Here is a 19,951-nt window from a genome sequence, read left to right as displayed (position 1 = left end):
GGCTAAGTCTGTAAGTATATTTCTGGTCTCAAGGGATTTTAGTTACTCAGATGCCAAATATTCTACTCTAATTCTTCTCATTTCTGTGAAAATAAGTCTTCTATTGTTGTGGCTGGACATTTGGAATACTATCTCAGTTTGAAAGAGCATTCTTGACATAGTCCATTAACTGTCTTATTTTTTTCCCTCTTGTGGAAAAAAAAATGGTAGTCAATATTGCAAGAGTCAAAAAGGAGCTGTGAACTTTAAGCTGGAAGCAGAGACAGTGGACATTTATTATAATCTCAGCAAATGTGATTCTGTTTCACTCCTGTTTTTTTTAAGAGGTTCACTAGCCCTAAATAGCACTTGACTTGCATTTGAATGATGACGACCACAGATAGTCCCAGAAAATAGACCACCTATTTTCTTAAACCAATACAAATTCAAACAGCCTTTCTCAAATTAATAATCTCCATTACATAATACTTTACAATGAAATCTAGGAAAACTTAAGGTAATGTAAATTATTTTTTTAAAAAAACCATGACCCATTAGGGGCAGGAATGATACAAAGGGGAGTTGGGTAAGTACTAATCAGGCAAATAGGCAGCATTCGAATACCTCAGTAGTTACATTATGACCAAATTAGAAGCACTGTCCTGTCCATGCAACATAAATAAAATAGTATAGTTTTTTTAAAACCATATTTACTTTTTTGGTCTAGATAATCAGATTGCTATAACCAATACTATTTCGATATTTTAAACATAGCACAAATTTTACTTTAAAGGCAAAGTAAGGCAAGGAATTCCATTGCAAAGGCTGCCGCCAAGACACTGGTTTTCTCTGTGTTCTGACTGCCTCAGTGTCAACCAATCAAATAGTCATTACCACACCTTGAATAAAGGCCTAATTAAAGTCCTGCTCTCCTGGGATAGGACAATTCTTTTACAAAGGGAAACCAAAAGAACACTCTCCAGGTTGCAACCTGACCTGTGCATGATTGCGAGAGGGTGTGTATTTGTGAAACGTGTGTGGTCAGAACAATGTAGCACGCTAGACATAAAGTGGTGGTCAGAACAGCAAAGTCCTGGCATGAAGAGATAGGCTGGGATGCTGGGAGCTTCTCTTGTGGAGATGTGGTGCCTAAGACTCAACACTACATTAATCCTATGCAGTTAGTCTCATAGGCATTGGTGAGAAGAGACGACAATAAGCGAGGAAGACCACACATCCATTCATTCATCGGGTTTAATGAGTGCTTACTACTGCAGGCGATGGTTAGTTGTTGATATAAAACCCCATTCTAGAATGTGAGAGGAGAGTTTGCTTTTAAGAACTTCTTTTCATTTTCTTTATGAGGAAGCACCCAAGACCATTTATCAACTAGAGGATCGCGTCTATCAGCCGTGCTGGAGAGCTATGCCTCTGTATCACAGAGCCCTCTACTGGTAGAAGCATTCATCACAAGTGTACACAAAGAGCATCAAATTCAAAAATGCTACAAATTTTACCTCTGAATGAGCCTTTTCTTCAGCCTGTTAAAGACAAAAGGTAAAAATTATCTATAAATATAACTAAGTCATTTTGTTCCACAAGTATAAATGAGTAATTTCATTGTATAATTATACTGTATTTTCAAAATGTTACTATGATCCAATATAAGACTAGTAAAATACATAATATTATTATAGTAAAATACATGTTATTTTATCATATTGTTACAAATGATTATGATAGTGATATTGTATTTATATAATTATGATATTATTATATTATTATAACAGGAACCTTTAAGATTACAAACGAATGCTTCCTTACATATATATGATTCACTGAAAATGTAGGTTATTTGATTCATGGACATACAATATGCCTTACAAGCAAAGTTAGAATTAAAGATTTTATTTATTTATTCTTGAGAGACACACAGAGAGAGGCAGAGACACAGGCAGAGGGAGAAGCAGGCTCCCTGCAGGGAGCCCAACGTGGGACTCGATCCCAGGACTCCAGGATCATGACCTGCCTGAAGGCAGATGCTCAACTGCTGAGCCACCCAGGTGTCCCGCAAAGTTAGAATTAAAAGAACATGTTACCCTTAGAGTCAGACCATAAGCAACAAAAGCAAAACAAGTCATAAAATTCTATCTTAAAATAGATGGGTGTAGGAAAAAAGGAAACATTACTTTTTTTTTTCATTCATATTATAGAAAATACACTCCATGCTCTATAGAGATCTTCAGGCAAGACTTAGGTGTTGGAGTTTTATTTTGGCTTGGATTTAAACACAAGCACACAAACCCTTTTATGATTTACACATCATAAAAAAAATCTCAAATAAAGCCGGAGGGAAAATATTGACCTTTACTAATAACCACAGAAAATCAGTTTCTATCTTCTTTTATTGTCCCTAATGATTATTAATGAAGTTTATGGAGCTGCAAGCCAGCAAAGAGTAAAATGCCCAGTGTCAAGGTGGAGATAAAAGTGGCTGACAAACATCTGGGTTATACACATTATGGAAATGAGGACTGCTATGAAAGCTTGCAGGCTGTTTTGGACTCAGTTGCAGAAAATTCCCAGCTCTGTTTTTCTTCTTTTTGCTGGGCTGCAAAATGCCAGAAAATGAGTTATGTGTGCCATTATGTTTGGGAAGCTCCCTTATTCTGGAAAAAGCTGGAGAATGAATATCGCTGAACAGTACAAATCTGCTCATTGCCTTGAGGTCTGAAAGTGAAAAAAAGCCCCTTATTTCCTATCTCTCCTTTGGGGACACTTCCCAGTTAACTGATGCAGAAGTACCCGAACTACTTTCTTTTTTTTCTCCAGAAAACATAAAATAAAACAAAGTAAAATAAACTTAGATATTTTTATGCATAAGCATTTCTGGAGTATTCTCTTTCCTGTATTTTCTCTGCTCTTAAAAATAATGTATAGTTAATAATAAAGTGTTAAAGTAATAGAGTGGTTAAATAGTATAATCCTAATAGCCTGTATAAGAAAACTATGTTTTAAAAATAAATGCTAACACGAAACTTGAATATTTTACAGTTCAACTTTAATTTTTAAGGGAATATTTTATTTTTTTGATTCTAATAATATTAAGGTGTCAGATGTAGTCTGTTTTTGAATCAGAAGTAAGGAACTAATTTTAAGATTAGTTAGGGAACTAACCTTAAGATGGAAATTTCATCTTAAAGCAAAAGAAAGCTGGAAGTTGTTTGCCTTAAGACAAATGTGCAATTAACCAGGACTATTTGTTTTCCTTAGAACTTTGCATGTTCATTGCCACTATATTCTGTCCAAATGCTGCTTAAGGCCTGTTAGGATTATATGAAACTTTTAATAAATAATTTGAGTATTTTAAAAAAGCAATGTATTCTACTTAAAAAATAAAAAGGCTATCCATCATATCTTCTCATTAAAAAAGCCTTGAATAAGTTATATATATTACTCATAAGCATAACCATTACATATTAATTCTGTAGGTATAGTATATAAACTCTTTTCTTATTGTTGTTTTTTCAGAACTCTCTTTTCCTTAATCTTTGCCTCCTTTTATACCCCATGACTATCAATACCAGGTAAGGTGTTATCATAAAGTCAAAGCAGTGAGGCAGAATTTTAATATTGTATTTCTTTCAGCGATTTAGGCATGAGATAAAAAATGATGGAATGTGATTACTTGCCATTTTTAAATGACGGTGTTGAACCAAGCCCAGTGTTCTAAAAGATGGTACACAGTATAAAACATTTTAACTAAATACAAATATATCAGATGACTCTTTATTCTATGAACCATCAACCTGCCATTCATTCAGCCAAAGTTACTTAAAAAAAAAAATTCCTTCTTGAATTAGCTGTAGGTTAGGAAATATGCTAATGAACCAAACATGGCCCCAGCCCTTATTAAATCAACATAAATTAGATTCCAATTACAAAACAGATCCAATAAACTTTTAAAGACACAATCAGTCAGAAAGAACCTATTTATTGCAAGGCTAAAAGGGCCAGGAATGCAAAGAATAAAAAAAGGCTCTAGAATTAAAAAAAAAAAAGTCACACAGCCTTCCTTGGCTAATGTCTATTTCCCTCACTTTTCATACAGATGTGAGTAATAAGAAGTATGTCTTTCCTATACGAAAAGTAACAGCACAACAATAACTAAGAACTGAAACTGAGGAAGAAAAGAGGTAGAAGAAAAGAAGAGGTGGTGGGGTCTGGAACCAAGCCTGGGAACTCATGCCAGCATCTAAAGGGGTTGATGCCAAGAATCTGTAAACCTGGAGGAATTTAATCTCAGTGTTGCTAGATATTCCGATTACATTAAAAATAATTTAGCAATTTGCACTTTTAGATTAAAAGCTCCGGATGTCACAGCGTTGGCTTGGATTTAAACACAAGCACACAAACCCTAAGTTTGCCAAAGGTAATAAGTTGGCAGATCAAACTAAGTCTGTGATTCCCAACCAACATGCAAATTCCCTGAATCTTTCTGCTCAGAAATTCCATAAGGTGATATACTTAACTTTATAACAAGATACTTTGAAGAAATTTACCAAACTGTAAGTGGTAGAAGCTTTAAAAGAATGTATAGGTGAAGAATCTGTACAATGAGATTTGTTAAATCGGTGATTTTATAGGTAAATGTTTTTTGCAAAAAGCCATTTTATTAGTTTAACTTCAAGTGAAATACGTACAGCAAAATATATAATTCTGTAAGTTGTATAAATGATGTCAGAGGAAACATGATTTATACTCACGGTTCATAAGAACAGTATTTTGCCTAATAAAAGCAGATAGAGCCTAATATTGTTCTTAAAAAAAGGAACTTCGCCCCCCCCCATAGACACTTAAATTATTTTATGAAGTACCACCATGCACACCTACGTTAGTTGAATACTGCATAATCTCAAAAGATGCAATTCATATAGACTATGGTATAAACAGTGCTCCTAGAACCATGTAGTATACCATAATTTTTGTTATTTATGGTATACAACATTCCTGGTCTTCTCTAATAATTACACCAAACCCACGTGACAGATGGGATAGATCTGACTGTTGTTTTCCAATTTTATTTTACAGGTATGGTCCAAAAAAACCTAGCAATTTGCCTGATGTCATATAATAGCTGCTGATAGAGTTAGGCAAGAATGCAAATCAACTGAATCCTGATCCACAGTCTTTAAGAAGGCATGAAAAATGATAAACTGCCTTTTTACTTCATGGTTTGAAAAGCACTTTCACAGATATTTTCTCATTGTCAGTGGAGACTCAGTGCATGATAATGGGGGACAAAAATCTGACTCCTCATTATCTTTGATTTTTCTCTTTATCAGTCCTTCAAATATGCATTTATTTGAGTTGTTCAACTCTAGGTTATTTATGAGTTCAAGAATATAATTTCAGTCATTTTCTGTACAATTAAATTCCCTAATATCCTAACAATATCACCTTTCACATAGTTTGATCAACCAACCCATTCTTTTCACACATAAGGGTGTATTTCATTTCTAAATTTTGGCACATGGGTATGCATATATAGTCATTTTGTTTTAATCTCTCATTTATGCTTTCTGATTATCCTTACCATTTTGACACCTACTCTTACTCCTCAGTCTCACAACCCTGAGATTATGACCTGAGCTGAAATCAAGAATCAAATGCTCAACTCAATGAGCCTATCTACAATTTTTAAAACGTACCTGCTTTGTTCTCTATAAGCCTGCAATAGCCAATATAGTAGCTACTGGGCACATGTGCCTATTTAAATTTAAATTAATTAACTTAAAAATTCAGTTCGTCTTGTCATACCAGACATGCTGCAAATATTCAACAGCCACATGTGGCCAGAGGTTACTATATTACACAGTGCAGCTATAGAACATTTTTATTATCACAGAAAGTTCTATTGGACTCTGGTACATAGTAATTGGCCATCTGTTTTCCTTTAACCCACGTGCCTTTTCTTCTTTGTCTGTCTCAGGCTGAATGAAGGCAGTTTTATCCAAACACTGTTTTTGCATATATTTAAAAATACTATAAACATGCTGCATCTCTTGATTCTATCCTATACAGAGACTTCAACCAAAATGGTTTAAGTCAGAGCACATCCCCTCAACAAGCAGTGGCGCTGGGCCAATTAGGAGGGACACTAAGCGTGAACACGTTTCTTTTATGTGTTGTTTCCCCCAAACATTGCACCTTTCTCACTTCTTATCCATTTGCCTTCAATTTACTGCTTTAGGCAGTAAATTGAAGCAATACTGATTTCTTCATTGACAGAGTGTAATTGGCAAATTTAATCAAAAGGAGAAATGATGGGAAAAATATTGCCTTTCCCAATAACAACGTGATCTTGAGTAACTATCCAAAGCAGTAAATATGCAATATGAGCTTATAAAAGGAGGGCCCTACCATTTAAGCCTAATGAAATGAGTGAAACAATTAGTATTGCCCGTCATGCTTAATTGCTCAGCGACAGCCAAGACTGATCTTTTTATGAACCTTTCAGTCCTGGACTCAGGATTATTCACAGTGCTCTAGTCCCAGTGAGATGCAGTAAACTAAATACACCTCACCCTCACCTGGCATGAAGGAGTCCTCTTATAAAATACAACTTCCTAGAGATCTTTTTTTGTTTTTATGCATAGGGAAAGTAAGTTGAAACACTAGCATTTTTCTCTTTTTTAAGAAATAGTTTTAAAAATCACCGTCTATTTCAGAAGATAGGTTTTTTGTTTTGTTTTGTTTTGTTTTGTTTTTAAATCTCTAGGCTGGGATCCCTGGGTGGCGCAGCGGTTTGGCGCCTGCCTTTGGCCCAGGGCACGATCCTGGAGACCCGGGATCGAATCCCACGTCGGGCTCCCGGTGCATGGAGCCTGCTTCTCCGTCTGCCTGTGTCTCTGCCTCTCTCTCTCTCTGTGTGACTGTCATAAATAAATAAAAATTAAAAAAAAAATAAATCTCTAGGCCTTTTTGGCCCTCACCCTTTGGCACAATCTTCTCAAAAATATGAACTTGAAAAATTAAAATAATAAAATGGAGAAAATACCAGAGGACAATTGCCAGTCATGGTTCAGACATCCAAACAAGGAAAACTAGTCAATATTATGAATTTATGGTACAGCATAGAACAAGGGCTCAGGGATTCCCAGGCGTACCCCAATCGGTTTTACGAAATTCAGTGCATGAAGAAATGCACTCACTAACTTTAACAAGTACCCCAAGGTCCAGTGAAGGCACATATAAGTAAGTGGGTTGCAGAAGGGTGCGGTAGCTCTGCGCATTACTTCCTGCCCAACTTCTGCATAAGTATCAATCCACTGAGTCACGCGTGTGCTTGGCAAATGCAGAAGCTTTCTCTTCACAGTGGATACTTACTGTCGAGTAAAGGGAAGACGTGCTGGAGACCAGTGATAATGAAGAGCCGTGAACTGGAAAAAGCAAAGAAGAACAAAAGGTGAAATACTGAAGTCTGCTCAGAAACAGCGGGCCTTTGCTGGAACGTGGAGAACAGGCCATTAGGGACGTAAAATAATAACAGCTAGACAGAAGAATCGGAGAATGATTCTGCTTCTGGAGGTCAAACAGTTGAGACAGGGGAAGGTCCCATACCTGTTCCTCTAAAATACCTCCTTCATCATGTTGGATAGACCCTCCGAGTGTGCTGTGTGCTTATTTCAAGCTGTAGTAAACTTTCACAGAATAAATTACCAGAAAAATCACAGAAACCTAAAATAAAGTGGCCAGAAACTTTACACTTTAAGAAAACGTTTTATGTATTTTATTTATTTAATTTCCTTTTTATACAACAAGGATCTATTTTCAATGGTTTTCGCCATATGCTTTCAGGGGAATAAGCATTTAACTTAACTTGCTATTTCAACATTATCTGTGATGAGTCGATTATGCCCTTTTAAATGGAGAATTATTATTCCTTTTGTAGTTTTAGTCATAGAAAAATACTTATTTCAAGGTGGTGTCTCACGGAAACGAAGAACGGAAATTTCATATTTTTATTGGAGTATACCAAAAATACCATCTTACACAATTGATAGACTGTTTTATATCTCTGCACATCTAATGTGTTAAGTCCAAAAGGTGGTAAAATTATGCTTAATTATATTTGTAGAAAAGTCCTTCTGTTTTTCACTGTGGGGTAATATAAAGTTATTTCTGCATATTCACCCATTAAAACACATTAGTTGGGCCCATCCAATGAGAGAGGCCATTTCTAGATCCTGGGACTATAAAAATGATAACACCATCCTAGGAGCTCAAAAAAAAAAGTAGAAAGATATACAACTCAGAAGATAATTACAATAGAGTAATAAAAACCCTGTCGAGAGCAATGCAAGGGGTACTATAAGAATACATGGGAGATGCTCACAACCTGGTCCGGAGAGGACTGGGACAATCCTGTGTGTAGGATTATGGCAGTGGGGCTCAAAAGCAAGGGATGAATTTGAGGGACAGCAGCAAGAACTTGTTTAAAACTGACTAAATGTAAAAATGTTGGTCAAAAGAAGAATAAAGGACAATCCTCAGATTTCTACTACCCCTCTGTGAGATGTGTAAAATGTTAGTCATCTGAAGAACACAATACAAACAAAATCCCACATTCTTCCAGCCTCTAAACTAAGATTTTCAGCATAGGGTACAGAAGGCAGGTGGACAACAAATCAGGAGATTCCATTTTGGGTCCATTGCTGCTACCTACTATTCATAGGTCAATGACCTCCTCCTAGTCTGAGGCTGTTTCTTTATCTTCACCATGAGCATTGAGCAGAGAAGGCATCAATAAAGCCCCTGCCATCTCGCTAGCTCAACAATCCCTTGATGGTAGACCACAAGATAAGACCTGTAATAGTTTACTGTTCAATGTATGGGCATCAAAGAGCCATTGTGCCCACTCAGCCTGGCGTTCAGCAGTTTAGATGATTGAATCTTCATACACAGAAGGCCGGACTTTCCCAGCATAAGAAAAGTATTCTTTCTGTAAATGAGGCACCCTAGATGAGTCACCAGGATGCTTAGCAAATTATTGTTTTTTTAAATATTTTATTTATTCATGAGAGATAGAAATAGAGAGAGAGATAGAGATAGAGATAGAGAGAGAGGCAGAGGGAGAAGCAGGCTCCATGCAGGGAGCCCAACGTGGGACTCGAACCCAGGACTCCAGGACATGCCCTGAGCTGAAGGCAGGTGCTAAACCGCTGAGCCACTCTGGAATCCCCACAAATTATTTTTTACAGTATTATAAGATGCCTGTCTGTGAAGAGAGTGATAGAACCATCTCAAAAAAACAATGACTTCACATTTCTTATCAGTTTAATTTTGTCTATCTACTCTGCCACAATCAGCAGACTCTCGGGATATAACCCCCCTCCGTCACACTGAGCCGAGGGGCTTCAGTTAATAACCCAAAAGGTAATGGCAGTGGTGATCAACCGATTTAATGCCAGCAGTTTAAATGTACAGTGGTGGCCTGAAAACATGAAATCAATTTTCACAGCTATCTAAACTTTTAGTCAGAAGAAACTTTAAAAAAGTAGGAAGGATAAAGAGAAAGGAACAGAGCTACCCCCTAATTTCATTCTCATGACAAACCTGTGAATTATAGATGCAGGAATTAGCACTGATTAAGTTAAGAAACCTGGTCAAGTTCATACCACAGATAAGTGGATGACCAGAGGCATAACAGTATGTTTCAAGGTCTGGAGTCCTTTCTTTCACACATAATTATTAAAGACTAGGATAGTTGGCTGATTTCATGTCTGATTGTATTCTGATCAGTTTAAAGTTTTATGTTTACCTTTATTTTATCCTTAGCTGATATGCTTTATAATATGTGTGCCACAGTTTCCTTTATGGCTATTTTAAAAAATCTTCCTCTAAATCAAAGAGGAAAATCTCTCAAATATTGTCAAATTTCACACCTGCAGTTATATAGCTTAAAAAATTACATATATTTGAACATCAATGAGGCCTCCTGAGTTTTTCAAATAGAACTATTACAAAGTATTCACATAGAACCTGTTGCATTGTATAAGGAAATGAAACTTCTAAGGCAAAAAAGTAGACCTGATATGAATTCTGATATGATAATAGAAACCAACAGCAGAGGGAGTTTCTGAGAATACAAGTTGGCAACATGCAGTAGTTTCATGAGATCATTTTTCTCGTTTATGTATCTGTATGGTTCTTTAAGGTGTCAAACAAAACATTTGCTCTGATATTTGACACACAAGGGCAAATAGTCTCTAAAATAATGAGGATTTCTGTATGGGAATGTTCGATTTGTTCTGAGCTGTCCTATAGGTAACTATTAACCTAAACAATTTCTGGCATATTTCCAAATGCATAAAGAAACAGAAGGTAATGCAGACTAAAACTTCTTCAAGCTTCAGGGCTCCCTAAAAATGAGAGTTATACTTACTCATTTATTTACTCTTCAGGAATCCTTGTGATGGCGACTGCTGTGACAGTTTTCATCTCTGAGTTAAATAAAGTAACTCCATCTTTATTTCCCCCTACGCCTACCTTCCTCCATGCTGTCTCGGAAGGAGCCTGAATGACTGATGGCACGTGGCCTTTCTTCCAGAGACGTGGCACTGCCACAGAGCTGGGAGTCATCGTAGAGATCGAAGGAAGAGTCTTGGGCTGGGATGCTATTGGAACGCATCATGCTGGGCCCAGGAAGGTTAAATTGAGACAGATTGGTTGGGCTCACTGAAAAACAAAGCACACATAGCCTCATTATTTTGGGGCTTGGGTGATGAAAACGGTAGGCTGCTGGAGAGGGAGGATGAGATCCTAATTCGATGGTAAGGTGAATTCAGTGGGTGTCTCTATCTAAGGTAGGCTGACTGTCTGCATCTGAAATGTTCAACAACAGTTTCCGCAGAGTCCTTCTTGTCTCCCAACACTTCCATGGCCAGCAGAATGGCAATGACTAAAGCAATATTAAACAAAGCCGCCAAGCAACCTCTCCTGTTCATGCTCGAAATACAACAACATGGTAGATCCTGCTGGCGATTATGAAGAAAAGACTTTATGTTTGCAGGTTTCTTTTCGAGAAAAATGCATCACTTTTATAGAAAAAATAAAATTGAAAGGGAAACACAAGAAATCTAAATTTCCCAAGAAGACCCTTCTGAAGCTTCCAGGCAAAGACTTCCAGTCATTTTGAGTTCTGAATTTATGTAAGTTCATGGTCAGTACCATCATTATTATCAGAGTTAGTTTATACAAGAAGAAAATAAAATTTTTCTTTAAATGGAATGTAATATACATGGTTTATAAAGCTCATCCAGCAGATTAATGACACAATTCTTTTCTTCTGTGTCTAAGACCAGAGTGCCGTAGTGAGACTGTCAAATGTCACAAACCTGTTATGTTTTCTGAGCGGTACCTCATGTTCACCATTTGAAATAAGAATTTATTTACTTAGTGCTCATTGTCAAAGAGTTCTGATGAGACTTAACTTTGCAGGCCAACTGATAATAATGAACTTAAAAAAAGACGTGGCTGACTGAATGTACAACTGCTTTGGAAACAATACTGTCTTAAAATATGGAATAAAAGCACAGCACAAACCAAGAAATGTATTTATCATAAATGCTCATATTTAAGAAAAGTAAGCTGTTACAGACATGTGAAGAAGTAGGCAGGAACCTTTTAAGCTATCACAAAAGCTGTGAGTACTTTCAAAACCTCAGGGAATTTATGTCATTGGCTCAGAATTAGTCTGATTATCATTTCAAATTTTGCTATTTTTTTCCTTTGACACAGGCACTACATTTCTTTTTAATATAATGGCTGGCTTTCAAAACAATGTAACATAGGAGTCATACATTGAGGCAAATGAAAGAGAATGTCTCCTGTTTCCCATGCACTGTGCTGGATATTTTATAGGTATAAATGAATTAATATACAGAACAACTCTGTGACAGAGTGGTTGTGGATCAGAATGAAAAAAAAAAAGGATGAGAAAAAGGAAAGAAACGCAAGATTTAGAATTGTATCTGTGTGTGCAAATGCAAAATGTGATAAAGATGAAAGAAACCATAGATTTGCAAAGTGTGCAATCTTTTGGAAAGAAGAAAGCCCTTAGAGAAGGAAAGAGAGAAGAAAAGAAGGAAGAATGAGGAGAGATTGGGAGAGAAAAGGGACAGCAAGGGAGAGAGAGGTATCTTTTAGGCACAGTCCTTCAGCCAGCAGTGCCTAATTCAATTTAATTGCTGATTGACTGCCAATAGCTACACTGAAGGACATTCTAGACTTGAATGTGTATGTTTAAAGTACCTGCATTGGAGTAAATCGTCCTATTCTATGCCTACAGTTTGAATTGTCTCTTTGCTAAATGAATGAAGTATTCAACACACTTGTAAATATTTTATGTCAATACGTATCCAGAGGTTAGGAGGTCATTTCTTTCACTATTCGTCTTCGCATAGTGGTTGCAGAGCTATCCAAGTAAATTGTCCTTCTATAATTTCAAAACCTACGACTTGACTGATGCAAGAAACAGAGAATTGGAGTGAATTTTAAAGTGAATAGTTTGCATTTACAAACACTTTTGATAGCTTCTCCATTGAAACTATACCCATACTATTTAAGAATGTTCAGTTAAGTTCATGTCTATGACAGGTCTACTTTTTTTGGTACTGTGGTCGAATGGAAAGATAAATATGGCATGGCCTTGACTTCAAGAATGGCTACAGCAGAGGTGACTGAAGGGCAGAAAATTTCATATGTAAATAAATCAAGAAAAGTTATACAATAGAAGACAAAATATGACAGAGAATTTCTGCAATGGTACACAAATTAGCACAGGGCTTTTGCAGTGGCTTTGTTTCCCATCTGCTTTGGGCAAATATCCCAATCTCTACCCTTCAGCTTCTTCATGAATTATAATTTTTAAAAACAGCAGAATAAATGACCTCATGACTCATTCAAAGCTTAGAGACACAGTCAAGTTCTAAATAGGAAAGCTATAGATGTGGCAATATATTAGGGAAAAGGGGGCTACTGACTTTGTCTTAAATTATATTTCAGAGCAAAGCCACTGTTTTTATTATATTCTTTAAAGATTTTATTTACTTATTCATGAGAGATACAGAGAGAGGCAGAGAGAAAGGCAGAGCACCAGGCAGAGGGAGAAGGAGGCTCCATGCGGGGAGCCCGATGCAGGACTCGATCCCGGGACTCTGGGATCACACCCTGAGCCAAAGGTAGATGCTCAACTGCTGAGCCACCCAAGTGTCCCATCCCTGTTTTTATTAAATTAAATGTTGACTTGTGGGATTTGAGGAGAATGGAACTGATAGAAATATGGAGTGGATTTTTAAATACCCAGGATCTCTCCTTGACTTTGCTACTATATCTAGACATACTAGCGAGTTTATGATATTGTTTGAAAATAAGAATATTCATATGGAAGCTGATTTTTAACTTATTTTGTGGAAGCTGAGACTACCACTAGGCACTAGGTAGAGATTCAAGAAAATTTTATTTGATTTTTTAAAAGAGGAACTTCAAAAGTATGATATAACCAGATTTCAGAAAGTTTCTGTCATGGGTGGGTTTAGAGAAGCTACAGATGTCATAAGAATTTAACTGATAGTTGAATTGAACCAGAGGTAGATGTCTCCCATCTCTGAGATTCTATGCTCTCATGAGTATAGAAGAAAGGGGTTAATTCTGAAAAGCTTGAAAGGAGAATATGGAGAGGGGAACAGGAGGGCATTCAAGGTGGAGGAACCCCTGGATGCAAAACCATAGAAACTTCCCATATAAAGCTGTTTAAACTACTCTGTATGCAAAAAGGTCTGACAAATATATAGAACTCGCAGGTTAGAGGCAGATATTATGACTTCTACACACTAAATCTCACAGTAGAGTGAAAAATGAAGCTGAGTAATTGCCGTCACTCATGGGAAGATGACAATGAGTCTCACCAGGTTATGAGATGCCTTGCAAGGACTATGACCAATAGTAAAGTTTCAACTAAAGATGTATTTTATTTATATAAGTTAGATTCTGATTCATTTTCTTGAGTGAAATGGTTTCTATTATAGGCATCATACATACCAGGAACTACACAAAAACCACAGTTTACTTTGGTAATAGCTCCTGCTACTCTACTGACAATGATGATGCATCTACAGTGATCTTGAATTTCTGTTTGTTATATGTGACTTCTTACAGCAATATTTCTAAAAATTTTATGTATTAACATATTTTAATAGGTAGAAAGGATAAAGAAAACACAGGTACTGTAACTGCCGAATGTGAGTAATAATCACTTCCTGATCATTCAGAAGAGATAATGACCAAATTGGAAACAAATGATGACCAAAGTGAACTGCGGGACAGTGCTATCTATCTATATTCAAGTTAAAATATTCCATTTGATATATTTTTAAAATTTAGTAATAAAGAAATCTTTACTTATATTTAATAATACCCACTGTCTTGCCCAGTAAGTATAAATTCTGTTGATTGGAGATACAATAGAAAGTTGTTTCTCGTTTTATTTTTTAAAGATTTATTTATTTATTTGAGAGAGAGAATGAGTGAGAGAGAGAGATACAAAGAGAGAGAGAGGGAGGGAGACAGAGAGCCTAATGACAGGCTTGACGTCATGACCCTGAGATTATGACCTGAGCTGAAACTAAGAGATGCCCAACTGACTGAGCCACCCAGGTGCACCACAATAAAAAGTTTTAAAAAATAATTTCATGTTTTTAAAATTGGCCATTTTTTTCTGTAAAATAACACAGCATAGAGATCTCAGAATGCTTGATTTGAAGCCATGTGCACTTATAAAATTTGGGTGGGCACACGAGAGTGTGTTAACATGTCTGGGAAGGTCTTCCTTTATAAGTCACAATGGGTGAAAATGTTGGATAGTAGAGGCAGTAGATCAATTTGAAATCCACTGCTATCATCATGATAATGTAAGGCATGCTTTCCAATAAAAATGATGAAGTAGCAAGGCCTGTTAAGTCTACACTCTCTTGAGTCTTAGTGCACATAAGATCAGTCCCCTATAATATAAGCTAGGTATTATGGATCCATTTCACAGATGAGGAAATTGACTTTGTCAAAGTCAGATATAGTAAATGGTGAGTATTTTTTTCCAAATAATAATGAACAGACAGATTTACTTAGAACAATAGAAATAAGAATATAATGGGGTAAGGATTCAATTAGTCAGGGGTGTCTGGGTGGCTTATTTGGTTAAGCATTTGCCTTCGGCTCAGGTCATGATCCCAGAGTCCTGGGATTGAGCCCCACATTGGGCTCCCTGCTCAGCAGGAAGTTTGCTTCTCCCTCAGCCTCTTACCCCACTAGTGTTCTTTCTCTCTGTCAAATAAATTAATAAAATCTTATAAAAATGATTCAATTAGTCAGATTAATGTCAGGTATTGAAAAGATTGATAAGAGATATAACTAGCAAACTCAACATCCCAGGTGGTTTGGGTTTGTCTCAGATGTTGTGTAAAATTAGAGCTCATTTCATATTTCTATGACACTATAAAAAATATTTTTTTAAGATATTCATTTTTTGAAGTCAAAATTTTAAGCTTCTTGCTATGTTTCATAATTACAATTTGAAGGAAGTAAAAGCTATACTTTCCGTTGTCGTTATGAGACAAAGTAGTCTCATCACTGTGTTGGCGTGGCAGTAAAAACTTGGTGTTTGTTAGGAATTCCTTAGCTCATATGGAACCATGACCAAAATAATTGGTTTTTATTGCCAAAGCTTTATTCTGTAAACAATGAAGAGTTACCAAGAGAAGAGAAAAGAGCCATGAGTATCCTATGGGACTGAAAAAGTTGAAACTATGAAAGGATTTGGATAATCGGTAGGTCCATTATTAGAAAAAAAAATTCTAAAGCAAAACGAAAAAGAATAATGAGACCACTTGATATGTGATTTTATAGAACAGGAATCTATTTTTAAAAGCACTGGATCTATTAAATTATAACTGGCATGTTTAGACATCTTTCATTATTTGTCACTCTTCCCTATGTTTTCTGTGACATTTATACAAATGATTTTATATTTCATACAGATGATGCTAAGCACAAAGTAATCCAGTGGCTAACTTTGTCATTTTTTTTTTCATTTCACTTATCCAAAAATGTTCACAGGGAAAACTCAGATTCATTTTAAGGAGAGTTTTGAAATGGTATGAATTTTGATCAGTTGTAAAGATGTGATTTTAGAGTCATGGAGTTATTTTTTTCTTAATTATTTATATTTTCTGTTTTTCTACAAAAGTATGATAAATTTTGTTAAGGATTTAAAAAAACATTTTTAACAAAACCCAAGAGATATTTATTATTTTTTTAAGAGGACCCTAAGAAAATGCCATAGGCTTGAAGTCAGGTGTTCTGGGATCTATTACTGCCTCTGCCCCTTATGAGGTGAGACCCTTTCTTTGAGAGAAATGACCTCTCTGTGCCTCTGGATCCTAGACTGTAAAATAACAACAGTAGTACCCATATCAAGTTGTTGTCTTTGGCAATAAACTGCATATCATTTGGAAAGTATTTTGTGAATATCCAGCCATCCAACAAGTACGAGGTACTATTAATGTGTGTATCTTTTCTTTAAGGAAACAATTTTTATGGATACCAGAGCTCCCGTGAGGGGCAGGTGGTGAAAGGAACAAGATGAAATTGTGTTTAGAACATTTTACCCAGGTTGGAAAAGTGGTATTTTCCTGTTGCAGAAGATGACATAGCAGAAGGGGAGAGCAGCGGGGACTGGTTGCCAGCATCCTGCAGCCCTCCAGTGGAATGGGAGCGCAGCCACTCTTTGCCCTCTTCTTGGTTGGCCTGCCGAGATGATGGGGTGTATCTGCAAAACAGCACAGCTAAGACACTGAAGTACGTCTACAAGGGCAAGGCAATACCAGAACAAGAAAACAATTGAGAGGAGCTTACTATTCAGACTGAACAACATTCTCAAACAGATTGAATCTAATTATAATTGCTTAGTTCTTCCAGATGATCTGACACCATCTGTTTGAATCTCACAGGAAAAAAAAAATAAAGGATTTTGAAAGGAAAATTATGCTTCTGTGAGATATGTAGTGGAAAATCATAAGCAATGAGCAGACAGCCAAGTTAATTGAGAAGGCCTCAAAAGCACAGTGCTTGGAAGGATATGAAGAGGGTGAAGGCACAGACTAAATATGGTAGACAGTGCTAGGCCAGGAGCCAAGGAAACTGGCGTGATGGCCACAGAAAGGCATAGGAAATGGAACACAAATTGACAGATCTTTTTTTGAAAAACAAAAAAAAGAAATGAAAAAAAAAAAAGAAAAACATTAAAAAAATTATTTGGCTAAAATGCCACTTGATATCATGTCTAGATTTTTTTTTTTAAAAAAAAAGGAAAAAATGGGCTCACTTTGGTGGAAAGTAAATTTCTAAAACAAAATCTTGAAATGGAATAACTGCAAACTATTTGCTATTACTAAGGGACTGGCAGGAAAAAGGATAACAGGGAAAGACCTATTTGGCCAGTGCTCATTTTCACCAGAGTAAGTAAATTCTTGACATCAAAGAGCATTTAACTCACTATGTTCATACGTGTTTCACCTCTCTTTGTTGTTCATTGTATATCCTCTCCTCAGACAAAAGTATACAGTAAAGGAAGGCCATGGATTAAATTTTCATTTTAGTTTTTATGAAGAACTGAAGGATTATTTTGAGACTATTATGTTAGACTAGACTAATTGATATCTCAATTGACCAGTACTCCTGATAAACAGAAATTAAAACTCTTGAGTTTTTACCAAAAGGACTCTTTAAAAATTCATACCTTAATTATAGTATTTGTCCTCTGATGATGAAAATGTATTTTTTGAAAATTCAAATTAGAGCATCCTTCAACCTTTCAACATTAACGGGCCACATCTGTAGATTATATGGGTTGAGGTTTTGCAAGCATATGCCTCCAAGATGCAAAAGTTAGGGAAATTAATTTTATTTTAATTTATAGAAGTGAGTACTGGACTCTACCAAAAGTTGCTGCCCCCCAAATAATGGTATTTACATTGGATTTAATTTACTTAGTCTGACCTCTGGTATCTCCAACAGGAGGCTTATATCACCAATGCCTCAGGCCAGAGAAAACATCAGGATTAAAAGTGATGCCATCTGTGATGGCAAACGAAGAAGAAAGAGGGAGATAGACAGCACACAAAGTTTACGTAACAACAGAGAAAGGCAGCAATTGTGCTGAGAGAAATATATACCTTAGTCCCTTTTTGGGTAGTGTATTTCTGGCAAGCTGCATGCTGTTAAAACAAAGAAAACCCCTAAGGACATAATGCAAACAAAACCTCCAAATTACACATGCAACAAAAATGGTTCTCTAAACTTCACAAAATAAAGTTTTTGTGACAAATATTTAGTGCTTAATTTATTGGAAAAGGCCAACAAAAGGGGACCGGATGTCCATTGTTGTAACACATTTGATGATAATTTAGGGACCGGATTATGAGCAGGTGGATTAAGTCATTTGTTGACATAATTCCCCACTAGATTCTATTTACCTACTGCTAGGGTAGCTTTTGCTTCCCTGTGCAGCTGACTAGACTTTGGCTGTGATTTCAAATTCTGGAGAGTCCGAGGTGGAAATAAGACAGATCTGCTCTCCCTCAGTTAAACTGACAACTTTCAATGGACAGAGGAGATATAAAACACCCTTTAATACTCAGTTTTTGTTTTCATATTATTTTTAATAAAAACAAAGGCAGATCTATTCCATTTGCATAGAAGGACAGAAAGTAATATATAATAAAATATCTGCTTGAAACGTAATGTTTTTGGCACCATTTATTTAAATATTTAATAGAATTAAACCATGCCATCCTTTGGAGATTCTAAGTTAGGTATTTAAAAGGCTGTGAGTTTTTATCAGTTTCCATTTTAAAGAATTCTCAACTGGTCATAGAAGAGGGATGAAAGGATGTGTCTGGAGAAAATGAGAAATGGCCTCTCTAAAAATAGAAGAGGGTGTCAACAACTAAGTGGGACAAGTCTAGAGATTTCTGTTATAATCTCTGGCATGTAAGAATAAAATTTATTTGAATTTCAAGAATGATAGCTCTCTTCCAGTAGAACCTCCAATGATCAAAATTAAATACACAGGATATGCATAATGGGGATGATAAAACACAAATGCAAACACATTGACTTGAAAATTAAGCACTCAAAATCAAAGCTAAAATGTTTTCTTCTATGTGTACTCCATTAGCACTGTAGTAGAAAGCAACCAAAGGCATGATGACTTTACTTGTTGGGAATGTCTGCATAAGGTAATTACGCCATTATGTAGAGGCCAGTTCTAGTAAATGTTTTGACTACATAAGGTTTTTAGTAGTGTGCATCAGCAAACAAAAAGGAATCAGACTGAACAAATATGAAAAACCTATTAATGTGGTCACAAGCCATTTTAAAGATTATCTTTTTCATGTGTGCAGATTTATTAAAGCTTCACATTGCAGAGAAAATTGAAAATAAGCAGTTTGCCAAAATATCAATTGTATAAAATGTGTATATTTATATCATTCAGAGAATTTAATTTAAAAAAATGGAAAAAATACATTTAAATTGACCAATATAACTTAAAACCTTTAAGTAGAAATATGTTTGATCTGGATACTAGTGGTTTTATAATGTAGACACTTTCCACACATCTTGAAAGGTCACATACTCTTATGCCTACAAGGGCCAGGCAGGCAGGCAGGGGGCAATGAAGGAGAGAGGGATTTTAGCCAGTCTGAAGTGGTCAGACCGTATCTGTTCAAAGCCAAAAGATGCTCTACAGGATTGTGAAGGCAGGGTTGCTCCACTTGATATTTCAAAACAAGCCTGCAATAAAGTAACCAACTACTTTAAATTACTGTTAAATAATTATTGTGAGATGGCATCA

At 36.0% G+C, this 19,951-nt stretch overlaps 1 protein-coding gene across 5 annotated transcripts in view; it reads right to left on the bottom strand.

Moving 5' to 3' along the window:
• NAV3 (neuron navigator 3) overlaps positions 1–19,951 on the bottom strand; it is a 595,667-nt gene that overhangs the window by 62,753 nt on the left and 512,963 nt on the right. For 3 of the 5 annotated variants that reach the window (XM_072724439.1, XM_072724437.1, XM_025992156.2), the window contains exons 17-21: positions 18,270–18,311; positions 16,704–16,864; positions 10,531–10,719; positions 7,369–7,421; positions 1,497–1,520 (exon numbers count right to left, since the gene is read on the bottom strand). In XM_072724439.1, coding sequence (XP_072580540.1) covers positions 1,497–1,520; positions 7,369–7,421; positions 10,531–10,719; positions 16,704–16,864; positions 18,270–18,311 — 469 coding nt within the window. The remainder of the gene's footprint in view (positions 1–1,496; positions 1,521–7,368; positions 7,422–10,530; positions 10,720–16,703; positions 16,865–18,269; positions 18,312–19,951) is intronic. The other 2 variants (XM_072724438.1, XM_072724440.1) reach the window with 1 other exon arrangement.

The sequence above is a fragment of the Vulpes vulpes genome, chromosome 10, assembly GCF_048418805.1.
Source record: "Vulpes vulpes isolate BD-2025 chromosome 10, VulVul3, whole genome shotgun sequence".
NCBI classification, from domain to species: domain Eukaryota; kingdom Metazoa; phylum Chordata; class Mammalia; order Carnivora; family Canidae; genus Vulpes; species Vulpes vulpes.
Note: the sequence above shows the minus strand (reverse complement) of the source record. Positions and strands in the feature narration are given on the sequence as shown.